This window comes from Podarcis vaucheri (genome assembly GCF_965113315.1).
Source record: "Podarcis vaucheri genome assembly, chromosome: 2".
Classification (NCBI taxonomy): Eukaryota; Metazoa; Chordata; class Lepidosauria; order Squamata; family Lacertidae; genus Podarcis; species Podarcis vaucheri.
Window position 1 is genome coordinate 75,075,108 of NC_138760.1, and position 16,531 is coordinate 75,091,638.

The 16,531-nt window shown below is 48.4% G+C and overlaps 1 protein-coding gene across 4 annotated transcripts in view; it reads right to left on the bottom strand.

The window, feature by feature from the left end:
- UBA7 (ubiquitin like modifier activating enzyme 7) overlaps positions 1-16,531 on the bottom strand; it is a 48,901-nt gene that overhangs the window by 2,310 nt on the left and 30,060 nt on the right. For 3 of the 4 annotated variants that reach the window (XM_082213109.1, XM_082213110.1, XM_082213112.1), the window contains 7 exons: positions 16,099-16,173; positions 15,007-15,196; positions 14,513-14,622; positions 11,402-11,488; positions 11,021-11,215; positions 1,705-1,806; positions 1,005-1,105 (listed from right to left, as the gene is read on the bottom strand). In XM_082213109.1, the coding sequence (XP_082069235.1) occupies positions 1,005-1,105; positions 1,705-1,806; positions 11,021-11,215; positions 11,402-11,488; positions 14,513-14,622; positions 15,007-15,196; positions 16,099-16,173 (860 nt within the window). The remainder of the gene's footprint in view (positions 1-1,004; positions 1,106-1,704; positions 1,807-11,020; positions 11,216-11,401; positions 11,489-14,512; positions 14,623-15,006; positions 15,197-16,098; positions 16,174-16,531) is intronic. The other variant, XM_082213111.1, reaches the window with a different exon arrangement.

A 16,531-nucleotide genomic window follows, 5' to 3' on the forward strand; every position in this document is an offset into this window, starting at 1 on the left:
AAATGGCAGAGGCAGCCAAAGTGAAACTATCCGTCCTGAGCGAGTCTGCAGCCCAGTTTGTTTTGGGGTGGGAATGGGGGTTTGGAGAAGGCGGGAGAGTGAGTGAGCAGAGAGAAGGATAGCCTGCCAAGGAGTCTAGAAAGATCATAGAGTAAGGGACTCATGTTGCCTCTGGATGTATGTGGATGGCAGAGGCCCAGGAGAGCCTGCGTTTGGGGGGTGGGAAGAGCTTGGTCTGCCCCAGGAAGCAGCGGAGGAGGCACTGACAGCAGGATGTTTACCCAGCGTGGAAGGGACAGGACGCAGAGGCTTTGCAGCTGCTGCAGATACAGTAACCTAGGCTGTTCTGGCAGGGGGCCTGTAGTGGGGGCAGCTATGGCCTAGCTATCCCACACTCCTGAGGGTCCCTCTGCCCTCTTCCAGGGCAGTGGCTTCCCAGCCCCTAGAAAACGGGCAAGCAGGGAGGAAAACAGGCCGAATGCCACTTTCAGCCCCACTGCAGGCAGGAGGAAATGTAGAAGGGCTCACTGAGAGTCTGACTGCTTCCGGGGTGGTGTTAATGTTGCAAAAATGATATTCAGGTATTGCAAATGGGTCACTGATAAGAGTTGTGTTTTGTTTTTTAATAAACCCATGTATTGGATTTTCCTGAGAAAGGGGTACACCTGGATTTAGGGGCAGAGGGGATGAATACAGGCTGGCATTTTGATGTTGAAGGTGTTGTGTGGACTCTGTAAAAAACAAACCCTGCATGCATCAGAAACAGCTACTGGAAGGTTCTCTCTGCCTAAGCCATGCCTTGAGAATACCCGGGGCTCTGGCCCCCCTCAGGCTTCATGAGAATCAGGAGCAGAAGGTGGAAACAGGAGGTTTCCCCCAGGCATGCAGTTGGCCACTGTGAAAACAGGATGTTGGATGAGGTGGGTCATGGGCTTAATCCAGCAGTCAGGCTCTTCTTATGTTCCGTTGTGACCCCCAAACTCTGTTCCTTTGGATTCTCCTACCTGCTGGATAGCTGCTGTTCTTTTGCCTTTTCTTCCCTGAAGCCAGCATACAGAAGAGCTTTTCCATATAGTAGCATCTCCAGCACCAAGGAATGCTCCATCTGTGAAAGTGAGCAGGAGTCAGCACCACACAGAGACAATCAGAACTCTCAACTGAAAGAGCTCCAGGAGCACCAGGTTAAGCACAAGTTGTGAGAGGGTGGCGTTCAACTAGTTATTCTCAAAATAGATCCACTGAAATTAACGAACATGGTTAAGTTGGGTCCATTAATTTCAAAAGGATGACATGGGAGCGCAGTCTTGGGAACCAGCAGAGGATGGGGTGGGACAATCAGGGCAACCAGAAAAAAAGAGCAAAGTAGGAGCAGGGAGCAAACTGAATTGGATTATGGCAATGGGGTCTTTGGGACAGAACAGGGGCATCTCATTGATACTGGAGTGAATGAGGGTACCTGGTAAGGGATACCTTTGTGTTTGTTAATGCTGGAAGGTGCAACGTGCCCATTTGAAGTGCTGTGCCCACTGGCCTCTCATGGACCTCAGGATGCCACAGAGGAGAAGACCCACTGCTGCAACCCCAGCATGCATGGTAATGAGGATGGTCATGATGGTAGCAGTGGCATGGGCCATCCCAGCATATGCTGCCTGGGTTCCTGAGGGAACCTGCCTATGAAACGTTTTACTTAGTCATCCTCTTCACCTGGAGGTGTTTGCAGAGGTCTCTCAAGGTGATCTCCTTTCCCTCGGCATCGACACCTGGCACCTCAATTCTGTCCCAGCAGCTCCATTCTTTCTGGTGATACTGAGATTAAAGCAAAATCAGTGAAGAGTGTTGCGGCAAGACTAATAAGAAGATGAGCATGCTTAGTAATGCATAAACTTTGGTGGACTGCAGTCCACTTCACCAGGTGCGTGAGAATAGAGCAGATACCCAAAGAAGGTCAGTTCTAAAATTAAATGGATCACCCAACCCAGCAGGTACCATGTCCCAACACGCTTGCAGCATGAACCAGGTAACCGATGAAGGAGCCATTTCCTGTAGAGCCAAGTGGGTCAAGGCCTTAGATCTAGGGTTGCCATATTTCAAAAAGTAAAAATCTGGCCGCAAAGGTTGTTGAGCTTCCAACTGCAGCATTCTGGGTATGTCCAGAAAATTCTGGACATATGGTAATCCTTTCAGATCACATATTTTAAAATGTCATGCAGCTTTGTGTGCTGGGCTTACATCCAAGCAGGTTTGCATAGGATTATAGCCTAAAGGCCCATATTGGTAACTACAAATGGCCACAGACTGTTAGTACAAAGTGATTTGAATGACTAGACTTGCTAGGATCTTTTTATTAAACGAAAGCCTTAATACCCTTAACATCGAAGACACAACTGCTAGATCACAAGCACCATGTCTAATTCAGGCTCCACAGTTCATTTACGATTCAAATATTAAAAAAAACAGAGCTGTTTGTAGCAAAGGAAACCTTTGCAGCAAAGGATTGTAGCAGCTCATTCTGTTCACCTTATCAGGAAGAAGGTTAAGAGGTGAACTGATTGTAGTGCACCTTCACAGAGGAGAAGTTTTAAGTGCCAAAAGGGCGGTGCTTTAATCTAGCCAAGAGGAACATAAGAACCTCCAATAAAAATAAAAGATAAAACCAGACAAATTCTGATCTGACGCGGCATTTCAAACAGCAAAGGCAACTAACAATTGCAACACCCAATGCCAAGGAAGTGGGTGGATCGGAGGGTTCTCCAAAGCATGGAGAACACTGGATTTGGATACGGGAAACCCAGATTCAAATCAGCCATAGAGTTCACTCTTCTTTCAACTTAACCCACCTCATATGGCTGTTGTGAGGCTTAAACATCTGGAGGGAGGACAGAGTAGAATTCTAAGAAGCAAAGCAGCACAACCCTCACAGGCTCCAAACAAAGACCAGCCCTCTCCTCAAAATGTTTTAAGTGGAGTCCACTGCAACAGATGTGGCATATAATATGAAAGGGAAGGGATGTGGTTCAGTAGCACATCTGTTTTGCGCACAGAAGTTCCCATGTTCAAGATCTCAGAGAGCTGCTGCCTGTCAGTGTAGGCTGCCAGCGGCCAGCATGAGGCATCTTCCCTATGAACCAAAGGAAGTCAACCCTCCTGCACTATGTATAGGAAGTCAGATCTGGATGAAATGGTTCTTTCCTGTCGTGACGGCTCTGAATGCGCTAACTGTCAACAGGCCTAACGGAGGGGACTCTTTAAGGCTGCCTTCTGTCCATTCATGATCTGTGGCTCTCTGTTGCACAAAGACACATTGAGATGGCGCCTTGCCTATGCACAATTGTCCTTTTCTTCAGAACAAGGCCCAGGATGTTGTGGAACCTCTTAGCCCCCTGCACTGTTGACCCTGCCTGCCTGTTTTGGCCCTGGGCAAGGAGAAGGAGAAGGAGAGAGAGAGAGAGGAGGAGGACAAGAAGCAGCCAGTCCTCTTCACAAGGAGCCCTTTGGGGCTAGTTAGCGGTTCATAGCAGGAAGTGCCCTGACCAGAGAGAACTTAGTGGGGTCAGACTGTCGCACAAAGGGATACTGTCCTGGACTAACTCACTGGCCAGCAGGGGAGGAGAAAGGCTGGCCTGGACGCTAGCATTCGCCTGGGTCTCCAAAGCAAATCTGTTTTTTTGTCAAAAACGGCAGAAATATATATAGAGACACATGGACATGTATACCACCCTAAATCTGGGGACAGAAGCAGCTGCCAGAGGTACCATCAGACCCCTGCCCAGCACTCTCACAAGCCTATAAAAGTGAAACACTTCCCTCTGTTCCTGCGCACGACACTGTGCCCCCAATTACCCTATACATTTAAAGCAGTGTCAAACCACTTTAAATAGCCATGGCTTCCCCTAAGGAATCCTGGGAACTGGGTTTTGTTACTGGTGCTGAGAGTCCTTAGGAGACCCGTGTTCTTCCTCGCAGAGCTACATTTCCCCAAGTTCCCCAGAAAGAGGGGTTGTTTGTTAATCCGCTCTGGGAATGGTAGCTGTATGAGGGGGACAGGGCTCTCTTAACAACTCTCAGAACACTTAACAAAGTTCAGCTCCCAGGATTCTTCGGGGAGGGGTATGACGGTTAAAAGTGGTATTATACCAGTGGCGTTGCGTGGGCTGTCAGCACCCGGGGCAAGGCAAGTAATTTGCGCCCCCTAACCCGTGGAATTGCGCCCCCTTACCCGTGGATTTGCGCCCCCTAACCCTACCCCCCAGATGTTGCGCCCGGTGCGGCCGGCCCCCCCTGCACCCCCACGCTACGCCACTGTATTATACTGCTTTAAATGAATAGTGCAAATGGGGCCCGTGCCCCAGAGCACTGCCTTCTGTTCCGCCTGCTTCTCAACAGGATGGAGACAGAGCTCCTCTGCCAGCCAGAGAAGTACAGGGCTACTGTTCTCTCATGCTAGCTTCAGGGCACAGGCCTCCACACCACTAAGTCTCATCAACTCCAGTCGCAGCAGCAAAGCCATAGATTGTAGGAGGGAACTCCCCCCCCCCCCAGAGATACGCACCTGGGACTCTGTACTTGGGGAGGCTGTACAGCCATGTCCTCTTGCGCTAGTCTCCACCCCAAAGTATACTACTAACCCCTTTTCAGATTACAGGTAGGCAGCCGTGTTGGTCTGCCGTAGTCAAAACAAAATAAAAAAATCCTTCCAGTAGCACCTTAGAGACCAAATAAGTTTGTTATTGGTTGGTCTCTAAGGTGATACTGGAAGGAATCCCTTTTCAGATGTTCTGTCCACATGTAGACTGTGGAATGAATGGGGGGATTGCACTTTCTGCCCTTCCTCCTCCACAGGCCCAGCAGGCTGAGATTCCTGCATTGCAGGGGGTTGGACTAGAAGACCCTTGGTGTCCCTTCCAACTCTACAATTCTATGATTTCATATCTGAAGGGGGTTTCTGTATGTGTACAGCTGCATGTACACATGTTCTTGCATGGGAGCAAGAACCCTGATCAGATAGAGGAGCCAAACAGCTGTTTGCAAGAAGCCCTTTCAGTTCTTCTGCTGAATACAAGCAGATCGATAGGTCTGGGCGGGCTAGCAAGGCCAGCATGGTTGATCCCACACCCAGCCCATGCTTTCAGAGGGAAGGTCTGATCACAGTCACCCTTTGCTTGGGATCTGGGGTCTTGTCCTTTGCTCTGTTGAGATGCTGTTTCTAGCCAACTCAGCTGGAGGGCCAAACATTCTCTCCCAGCTTATTTCAAATTTACACTGAGGTTTTGTAGATTTCATGGAAAGGAGGGGTGGATGCAGAACAATGGAAAACAGGAGCACCATACAGTACTCGCTCATGCTTCCTGCAAGCCCTGGGAAGTGCTGCTGGTATTCTGCAGAACGGAAAGCAAATTACAAAAAGGAACAGAACAGAAGCAGGAAGGAGGAACTCATGTTTTCAGCTGGCTGGTGCAGCAAGATGGACAAAAGCTCAGCTGTAGTGTGGTAGCAGCTATGCATTGGTGCCCTGCAAGTTGCCCTTCCTATTGTTTTAGACACCAGCTGAAAACTTTATTTCAGCAAGACTATCCAAACACATCATTCAGTTATGTTCTTTTAAAAATGTTTTGCTGGTTGCAATCTGTGTTTTATTGATAATTATCTTATTATGTACACCTGCTTGGAGATATTATTCCAAATGAGTGGCCATTTTTTCTGAAAGCATTAATAAGAGCGTGCATGCAAAACCCAAACCCCTGTAAACGAGAGAGGATATGCTTTGGTTTGAAACATGCAAAGTCTCGCTCCTGACCGTACCTTCTTTTTTTTTTTTAAGAATATGAATGGGAGGAGGAAGGCTAGAGTTGGAAATGAAAGTTGCCTCCCCGCAAAAAAATATTGGCCATTTGGGACCATATGGTCCATCCCATTTGCTCTTCTATGTTGTTGCCAACCCAGAGGGCAGATTCCCATCCTTCCAAAAGAACCATATGGCTGGGCTTGGCCTTTCACACTGACAGGGGACTCATTAGCACCTCTTGCTCAGCTCTTCACCTTCCAGCACCTTCATGCTGCTTCCACAGCAACGCAGAACCGAAGATATTCTGGGGGTGCCCCCCCCAAACCAGGCAGCTTCATGCCGGAAAGCACCAGCCTGCAGAGACTGGGGCAACAGGAGTCGGGTTCTGTTCTAAGCTATGCGTCCCCCAGCTGGCTGGATGTCCCGATGCAAAGAAAACCTCCTTTTGCCTGATTTTTTTTCCCCTTTGCTCATGCCTGCCTTACAGTGCCCTGCAAACTTCTTATTCTCACACCCACCCGCCAAAAAAATAATTTAAAAAATCGGCTCAGGCACTAAGGAGCAAAGGTCCAATGAATCTTATGGGGGGGGGGGGTTAGGCGTGAATCCTTTGGCGCCAGGGTAAGAGCTCCCTTCCCCCAGTCGCCAGCCCTTGCTAAGTAATGACTCCCATATGCTGCTTAATCAGTTCCACACGTTTCTGGACCCGGCACCGCTCTCGATTCCCTTTTGCAAATCAGCCCCGTTCCTCATCTGGAGCTGCTCCCTTCCTCCTGATGCTGCGCTCTATTCACTCCATCGGCTCCCCTCCTCTCCTGGTTCCCCACCCACCCAGCTTCGAGGGGAAGCAATTTCAGATTCGCTGCTTTCAGGAATGGATTCATGATTTCACTTGGGGGGGGGGCAAACTCACTCCTGAAAGTGGAAGCAAACCGTCCTTTGCCCCAAGTGGTCCTACGACTGCAAACCCAACCACTGCTGCTCTGGTTTCTTTTTCCTTCCCCCTTTTTTCCGACGGCGGTTCTATCTATAGCACCACCAGAATGCCCTCCATTCCCAGAGGGCTGACATGGGCAAACTGGGCACGGTGCCACTTCGCTGCAGCCAGGCCTTTTCCTCTTAAAGACTTTAGGGGAGAGGGAGAGAGAGCGCACACACTGCACAGCTGCTCCAAGATTCAAAAACTCTCTCTCACACACAAAAAATCATTTCCCACCCCCGCGTCACAAGGGAAGCTTTGAAGTTCCTGCTTATATAGGGACCCTTCTGCGGAGCTGGGCTGTTAAGAAATTTGAGATGTCCTTTTAAAAAAAATAATCACAGGACGTTTGGGGCCTGCGCGCGCGCTCAGCAAGCCCTCGGGCCGTGCAGCGTGATCTGAACTGGGAGGGGTGGAGGGGGGTGGTGGAGGAGGAACAGAGGCGCCGAGAGCCGAAGCCGTGGAAATCTGTGGCGATAGAAGAGCCGGCCTCCCCCCCCCCACCCCGTCTTTCCTGCCCGCCCCTCCACCCCGCTCCGGTCCCACCAATCTGGTTCCAATCTGCGCTTCCTGTGTAGCAGGAAGCCCCAGCCTCGCACTCCATAAACTCAAGACAAAAAGGCTTCTATTCAAACAGACGCTCTTAATTTAGCTTCTTGCTCTCCCGCCCTCCTCACCGATTCCACAACTCCCCCCCCCTCCATCCAAGCTCTGGTTTCTCTCTCCAGAAAAGGGAGGGTTTGGGGGTTTTTTTTGCAAGGAAGCCAAGGCTGAATGTGAAGTCTTGGGGCTGCCACAAAAAAGGGGGGAAAGCACCCCCAAAGTCTACGTCTGTGTACGCGTGTGTGTTTGCATACATGTGTGCAAGCTCATGCATGCACATGTACACACATATGCACCCACATCTATACAATGAATGGCAGAATGCCTTACGAAGAGGCAGCTAGCTAGAAGCCATCGTATAGGACTGTTAATGGCACTGCTGGTAAGGCAGCCCTATAGAATAAGTGAGGGCCGGCTTAGGGCATTGCCCAAAGTGCCGTAATTCCAACTCTGAGCTAAGTAGGTCTGGGGAGTGGATGGGAGGCTGCCCAGGAATCTTACAAATGCAACCCTGAGCTCATTGGAGGAAGGGCAGGATACACAAGTAATAAACAAACATCCGCTTATGTCTTGCTATGTCCTTTCCTGGAAAAGGCTCACCACTGACAGTAGTAAAACAAGATACAGTGATCCAGTCAGCACAAAATAGCTCAGCACAAATGTATGGTCTATAGATGAGATTGTGACCTCTGCTTCTCATCTGATCCTGCTACTGCTAAACCACGACTTAGCATACTGTCCAAACCCAGGCTCATGTTTCGTTGAGCTCCAGATAAAGCACGACCTGTAACCAAGTTTTGTCCTTGGCTTAACAAGCCATGGTTTGTCTGGAGGAAATAAACCATGAATCCGGGTTTTGATTAAACCCTAAGCTGCTCACATCAGCATAGCAGCAGCAGGAGCAGAAGTGTAACAAAGCAGCTGCAATATCTAGGAGCCTACCCCATTTACGCTAAGCCATGGTTTGGCTTAACATTACATGGAAACTGAAGCCAGTGAATTGCATCCAAAGATATGTAAGATGTTACAAACGTGAACAGATGAACATGAATTGCACTTCCTAATTGTCAGCATGTATGTCTGCTCTCTGTTTCCTTGGCTAGTCACCCTGTTGTCAGAAGATGCACCCCCACCCCATCCATATATATATATATATGTGTGTGTGTGTGTGTGTGTGTGTGAAATTTTATAAACCACTTAATAAAAAAATCTTAGTGATGCATATTTAAACAGTAAAATAATTATCAATAATATGGAGTTAAGATCAGAATTTTTAAAAAGATTAGCCATAACTTAATTATATGTCAAAATAGGCTCGCTGAAATAATTTTTTAAAGCAAGAGTCTAAAAGTACAATGAAGGCGCCTGACTGAAGTTAAATGCTAAGGAGTTCCAAAACTTCACAGAAGCCGAACACGTATTAAATGGCACTTGTAAAAGTGCATGTTCCGTTGATAGAAGCTGCCAAGTAGGTACATATGGGGCAAGGATGTCTCAATTAAATTGGTCTGAAGCTGTTAAGAGCTTTATATACTACCAGTAAAACCATGACCTTGGCTCAGTAGCAAATTGGCGGCAAGTGAAGATCTTTAGGAAGAGGTATAATACGTTGGCACTCCTGTCAGCAATTGTGTTGCAGCATTGTCAACTGCACTTTATGGGCCAAGTACAGGGGAAGCCCCACAAAGAGTGCATTGCAGCAAGCCAATCTTGAAGTTACCAGTGCCTAGACTACTGTGGCCACGTTACCCAGGTCTAGGAGCATATGCAGCTGCCACTCCAGACTGCATGCTTACTCCTTCAGAGGAAGTGCAATCCCATCCTGGGAAACTCAGCAATTTCTTGGACACGTGAACCAGGGTCTTGCCAGGATTCCCTTGTCCAGCTCACCACTACATCTTTGACAGTAATGCCAAACCTACCATAATTATTCACACACAACAACTTGTCTATCGGCTGAAGGTAGTACGGCTGGGGAAATTCTATCACCTTATGCTGCTCTCAAGATGTCCACCAAGTATCTACTGCATGCCTGCAAGGCACAAGGGAAACAAATGCTCACTGCCTTGCATGAGGGCCCATTCTGGATTCACTGGGCCTGCTGGCTATACCTCCAAGAAACACCTCTCAGTCAAAGCGGTTCAGAACACCCAGTGGATGCACAGATGCCTGTGCGGAAAGGTCAAGAACCAGCATCTGGGGCTGAGGCTAAAGGAAAGGGGTGTTGAGTTAGGCCAGGGCAAGAAGAGCCACAGATCCAGCTTGGCACCAGCTGTGTGTGTGTCAGCTGCAGGTTAAAGACCATTTCCTGTGTCTGACAGCTCACAGGCAGCCCCGTCTGTGCCTCTCCTTCCACACTGCTGCTAGCCTGATACACACGCCAGGCACCGGCTTCTGAAACTAGATCTCCTTCGCCTTCTGCCTGCCAGAAGGGGCTCAGGAAAGGCAGGGTCAGCAGCTGAGTGGGAACAGCCGTCCTCCCCCACACATCGGCTCCTGGCAAGCTGCTCAGTACCCAGCACCCAGACAGGAGAGATGGAGTAGGAAGTCTCCCCCTCAACACAGTCTGGGAGTTGCTGACATCCCTACGGGGCAGCCATTCTAGCACCAGCTCCAGCTGACGAGGCTTGCGCAAGTTCTGACTGCGTGGTCCACTTCCAGGGATAAGGTATAGCTGGGCACTCTGGGAACGGACGGCAGTCAGGCCTGAAAGCATCACAGCACCACCATCACAGTGGTGCTCAAGGGCTACAGTGGTTGTCCCACTGCTGCTGTAATGTCTTAAGGGGAACTTGGTCAGGAGAGGTTCGCAGGCTGGACATGCAAATCTTTCCATACCTGTTTGGCTTTGGGCATCACGGCAGCAGCGTAAGAACTAAAGGCATGAGGTACTGTACATCTGTCTTGAAACATCCAAAGCTGCTCTTAAGTGCACTCTGCAGCACAGGACAAGAGCAAGCCATTGCTGTTTCATTTAGATTTTTAAGAGCTGGAGGGGGGAGGGAATTCAGGAGATACCTGTCTGGATCAATGCCTGTGCCCACACAGAAGTGCTCCTAGGTACAGAGCCTCTAATCCAGCTATATGGGATACTGCACTAGCCTTGGGGAAGGCAGATTCTTGTTCCTGAATGACTTACTCTCCACACTGCAGCACTCCATGTTCTCACTTCTAGAGACTTGGGAACCTCCAAGTCTGTCCCTTGCCAGCCACGGCCCTCTTCCCACCGCACATCCTTCACCAACCCTACCTCACACTCTCCTCAAGCAATCTTGCTTAGCTAGGATGTGTCACTGAACTCCAATAATGCTTTTTACTTGCCTGGATGGAGGACAGGGAGGTGTGTGTATATTGTACAAAGTGAAAATGTACATCTGTTGGTCGTCCGCTTTTTGCCTCTGGCTCCACCCACCTCTGGCATGTGGCCCCCAGGTGACAGTCCAGAAGAGAACATGGCCCTTGAGTTGAAAAAGGTCTTCTGCCTCTGATCTACAACCTCAGCAGAGTTAGCTCTAAGTGTAAAGAACAGCAGCCCATCTAAATGCGCATAGTGTCTCTCTCCTTCCCGCCCTCCCTGCCAGTCTGCTAGGATAAGCAGGCCCTACTGAGCTTCTTTCTACCTTCAAAGCATGATGAGCCCAGAGCCCAGGCCTCACCTTGTATATTGGTTGAGACGAGAGAGGCTGGAAGCGATTGAGCAGGGGCTCCGAGAGCTGCAGGAAGCTGTTGCGATAGGAGCTCAGGCGCCTGTGTCGCCACACCAGCTTGTAAAGCTCCAAGCACACCAGACCAGCTACAGCTGTTGTGGTTGTGGCAATGGCAGGCACAATCCTCCCCACGATCCTCATCGCCTGTGGAAATCAAACTGGGCCTTCAGTATGAAGACAGTGAATGGGAAAACGTACCAGAGGTTACTGGAGGGAGGGATGCTGCTAGGCCAGAGACAGACACATGAATGCGTCCCGCCCCACTTTATTTCCTGAAGCTGGCAGGCAACTGGGGAAAATGACTCCCAAAGCCCCGCCTCCTTTCCTCACCTGGAGCTTATCAGCCGGAGGGATGCCATAGTTCTCAGCTCGCAGATTGGCTGCTGTCATGACGAAGTTCAAGTGAATGTCGTTCCCCTGAGGGCCCAACAAATTGCAGAATCAATCGAGGCCAGAGAAGGGTGGCAAGGACAGAGGGGAAAAGAGAAGGGATCTTAGTGGGATGAGGATGAGAACAAAGGGTGTGCAAGGTCTACAAAGGGTGGCAAGGAAACTTAACAGAGGTTACAGCCAGGGTTTGTGTGCATGGTTTTAACCATAGAAGAGAAGGGGTGGGGAATCTGGTTCTCTGATGTTGCTAGACCACAGCTCTCACTGTGACCTGGAATTAGAGTCCAACAATGTCTGAAGAGCCAAAGGCCTAGAGTCTAGGAGGCATAGCTTCAGTTCCCTGCAAAACTCTTTGCATTTTCCCATGAATAGCAGGAGCAGAATAAAATGTGCTAATCACAAGCAACTATACACAAATTTGCACCACATGCACAGGCACAGAATCTGACTGAGTAGCCATGGTACAACATAAGCTTCCCCCAGTGTATGAGGCAGACCACACTACAGGGCAGAGGCCATCCTTAGCAGACAGAAGGCCCTTGGCATCTGCTGCTAAAATCAGATTGCAGGTGAGATGATAGAGAGCTTCTACCAGTTTTGGCAAGCAGCACTGGGTCAGCAAAACAAATAATCTGATGAGGCAGCTTCCTAGTCCTTACGTACTATGATTGGAGAAAGCTTTGTTTATAGAAATAATATGAAAGTGACAAAAACACACAGTTCCTGGCTGAAGGACTCCACTGCCTGGCTTGATAACCAACTGCCATTTTGTACTCAAGAACAGACTCTTCTGATCCTTCTTGGCTCGTTTGTTCTGCACTCAGAAAAGAACACAGCCTGTAGGAGGGTGGGTCATGCGCTGCAAACCACAAACAGGGCTGGGTATAAGGCTGTGTACGCATTAGCATTTTAAAACATGTCTAGGTTGTCCTTTTTCTCACTTTGGATTGAAGCTGGTTGTGGAGGAAACACATCAAAACAGCATTTCATAAGAAATTACAAGATAGATGCAGGATAGAGGCTTATGTTGTGTGTACACCGCTTCCCAAAAGAGTGGTGGGATGGTGCTGGATGTGAACAGAAGTGCGTACACAGCCTAAGAGAGTAGTAGGCTAGGTACTACGCAGATTGCGGGAGGGATACTGACCCTAGGCTCATCCCAACCCATTCCTGGCACTCTGGCACCTCCAAAAGCTGGACACAAGAACTGCAGCTTACAGCAACTGTCAAATTCAGGGACATCTTTGGCTGTGCCAACACCCACCCTCCACCTCCGTTTACATCCAGTGTGCTCTCACCACTGGTTTGGGAAGTGCTGTACATGCAACGTTTGCCACAATCTGTATCTATCCTGTTGTTTCTTATGAAATACTGCATTTTGATGCATTTTCGTCCAGACCAGTTTCTATCCAGAGAAAAAAGTACAACCTAGCTGCTTTTTAAACTGGTAACGTGTACACAACCTTGGGAGTTTTAAATATCCACTCAAACCCTTCCCAGTGGAATCAGTGGGACTTGGGTACTTAGTTCTACTGGACCAGTAAAGACAGAAATGAAATTCATACATTCAAGAAACCTGTGGCAGGCAGTGCATATGTAAATCCTGAATCTCAAGCTACACAAAATACAACTTTAAACTTCAGGCACAAATCTCCCCCACCCCTCAAAAACCCTTAAAAGGTCAAAGCAACAAAACATTCCATACAAACCAGATTTTTTTTATTAGGGCTGTTTGACAGCAGCTTTCAACTTAACCTCCAATATATGGAAAATATTCTACCTTAACTGAAATCTGGGCCCCAATCCTGGCAGCTGATGATATATTGGGATATAATCCCCACAAACTCCCCACATTACATCTGCAGTTGTGCAGACAAATGCTCACTGTATGAAGAAACTTCTGTAACAGCAGCTGTGGAGTAGAAGTGGGCCCTCTCCCAACTCTACCAAACACAATAACAAAATAAACCCCCACAATTCAGCTACTAGTGTCATTTTAGCTGAATAAAACAGTCTCTCAGCTACAATACAGAACTAAAAGATAGGGGATAGAAGAAAAACATGCTTTGCCTACAGAAAGCAGCTCCTCATTCAGTGTCCAATAGGGGCTACAGAACAAGTGGTCTGGACTGTAACAAATTAGCCTGGTTCAGACGTAATGACAAACCATGATTTCCTGTGTCATTATTACTTAGGGTTGCCATATTTCAAAAAGTGGAAATCCGCACACAAAGGTTGTTGAGCTCTTTTTGGCAAAATTGCAATAACATTGGTTATATAGGGCATTCACATTTTAAACATACAGTAGTTTATTCCTTCGGAATACTTCTTAAAAGTATCTGTCTATCAGGGTTGTTGTATTTCAAAAATTATTTTTTTTAAAAAAATTAATTAAACAAAATCTGAACTTCCAACAACGGTTTCCATTCGTCTGGTTTCCCCCCGACTTTTCAGCAATTTCCGCCCAGACACTGCTCCCCACTGTGGTATTCTGGCTTTATGGCAACCCTACGGTCTACTCATCATTGCTTCTTGTAGTAATCCATATACGTATCCTGCAAGGTAGGCCAGTATTCTGACTCTTATTATAAAGTTTGAAGGCTGACCCAGAGACCGTGGCTTGTTGAGTATCAGCGAGTTCATGCCAGAGATGAGATTCAGAACGAGGCATCCTGATTTGTAGCTCAGCCTCTAAGCCTCTATACTCAAACTTTTAGCACATGATGAAATCAGATAGTAATTTTTTATTTGGGCATCTGAACCCTGAACGTAAAATATCTTGCCTGTGCCTGCCCTTTACAGATACTGGGGCACTGGGAAAATTTGTCTGTGAGTCATCTCAAGAAAGCACTGTTGATCTTAACCGAAATTAACCTGTTGAGGATTAAGAGGCATAAGTAGAGCTGCAGGAGGGGAAGTCATGGCTGGAACAGCAGAGTCACACACCACACCCTCTCTCCTCCAAGAAGGGTCATGCTCTTCCGCCTTTGGAAACCTGGAGCTCAGAGGGAAATGCAAAGAGAGATGGAAACACGCAGGAACGTTTTTTACCTTCTCAAAGTGAATGGGGTCCATAGCATTAGACATGAGGGAATTTTGCTCTTCCAGCTCTTGCCTCAGTGCTGCCAGTTCCTTCCTCATCTCTCCCACCTCTGTCTCATCTGAAAGACACAGTTAGGGGTAGTAGGCGGGGACACAGCCCAGCAGTGGCCTGAGATGTGAGCAATGCAGGGAGAAGCACATTATCCACTTCTGGCTTGGGTCTACTGTGTGGGAAGCCCAAGTCTCATCTCACCCTTAGAGATTCCCATTGCATTTCCTGGCACTCCATTCACATATGTGACACGGTTGGCAGACTGCTCTAAGGAAGGATGGGAAACCTGCAGCCCTCCAGATGTTGCTGTACTACAGTTCCCATCATCCTTGACCACACTGTCCAGGCTGGCTGGGGCTGATGGGATGGGAGTTGGTGTCCAACAACACAGGTTCCCTGCTAGGGTCTGGTTGGAACGGTTGAGATACCTGCCCTTCAGCAAACTTCTTACCAACTGAGTCTTGTGGATTCTGCATCTCTTGGTCAGTGAGGGGGATATGCACTCCCTGAAGTGGCTGGAAAGGTGGCAGATGCGAGCCAAAGAGGACTTGGGAAGTGACAGAATCATCCTCACTCACACACAGCTTGTGGGTATTGGCAAAGAGGTGACTGGCAGCCAAAATGAAGGTCTTGTGCGTGGTCTAGAAAAACACAGAAGGTGCATCAGAGACAGCAGGACCCTTCCCCACTATGGACTGTTTCCTTCTCCTGACAACCAGTAACTGGCTCTACTGGCTGCTCTTCCAGAAATGTAGACTCCTTCCAACTCAGCTAAGCATCCTCTTCCCTCCTACACAGTCAAAACAGCATCCCAACTCATGGAAGCCTGCTGCCAGATTCAGACCCGGGGGCTATATTCAACCCTGCTCTTCCACTCTACTCAAACAGACTTCCACTTGCACAACAGAACTTCCCCTTCCTCTCCTCCCTGCTACAGCCACCACCAAAATCTGGTCCAAAGGGTTGAGGGAGCCTCCAGAGCAGTTTTTGGGAGCGTGCAGGCAGAAGAAAGGAAGCAGAAATCTCACAGTAGAAGTGTATCCATGCAACAATAGATACAAGGCCAAATTGGTGGGAACAATGATTTTGGGAATCTTACATGCCAAATGTGCTGGATCCTGGGTCATTTGCAACCAACACTTCTACAGAGGTATAAGATGGGCTTGGTTCATGGTCAGTTCACTGTTTTAAACTAGGCAGATCAATCAAATGAGAAAAACAGAGCCAACCTCCTGCTCATCAATTAGGGTGTCATGGAACATGTTGGTGCTATTTTACACAATAAATAAGATGGAAAAAAAGATAAGGGGTTTCCACCTGCTCTAGACAGCAAGAATAAAAAAGGCACTAATTTCCATTTATTGCTTTTTCTCCCCCCCCCTCCTGAAAAGTTACATTCGTCCCTTTCTTTGACCATGAGACTAGGAAGTGGTGAACCTAGCTGTGTAAATGCCCTGATCTCTCCAAGATGTTCCTCGCTGAGGGTGCAACCTCCATTGCATCCCAAGTTCCCCCCACTTCTCAAGCTGAGCTCCCCACTCACATGACTGCTGTCAAATTTCAGCGGTTGTGGGCATCGCTTGGACCCTGACCAGAAAGGAAGTCCAGAGCTTGTCTCCTGGGGACAAAGACAGATGGGATCAGTCAGGAAGAAGCATCAGAGGGGGCGGGAGGAGGAGAAGTTCAAGGAAGGAAACTCTACAGGCCAAGCAAGGGCTGGAAGAGGGCCAAAGGTTTCTGCAGCCTAAAATGATGGGAACTGGAGAGAGAGGGAGGGGGAGGGAGAGAGAGAGACTGTGCACAGCCAAGGAAGAGAGAACAAGTCAAGAGCCAAGGAAAAAATATGTAAACATGCATGTTGTTGATTTTCCAGAGTTCAGACAGCAGTACTACGTTCCTTGTGAAAGCGAACATTGGCTCACTCATATGCCAAAACCATATAATTTCGCTCCACCAAGACACCTGGGACAAAACAT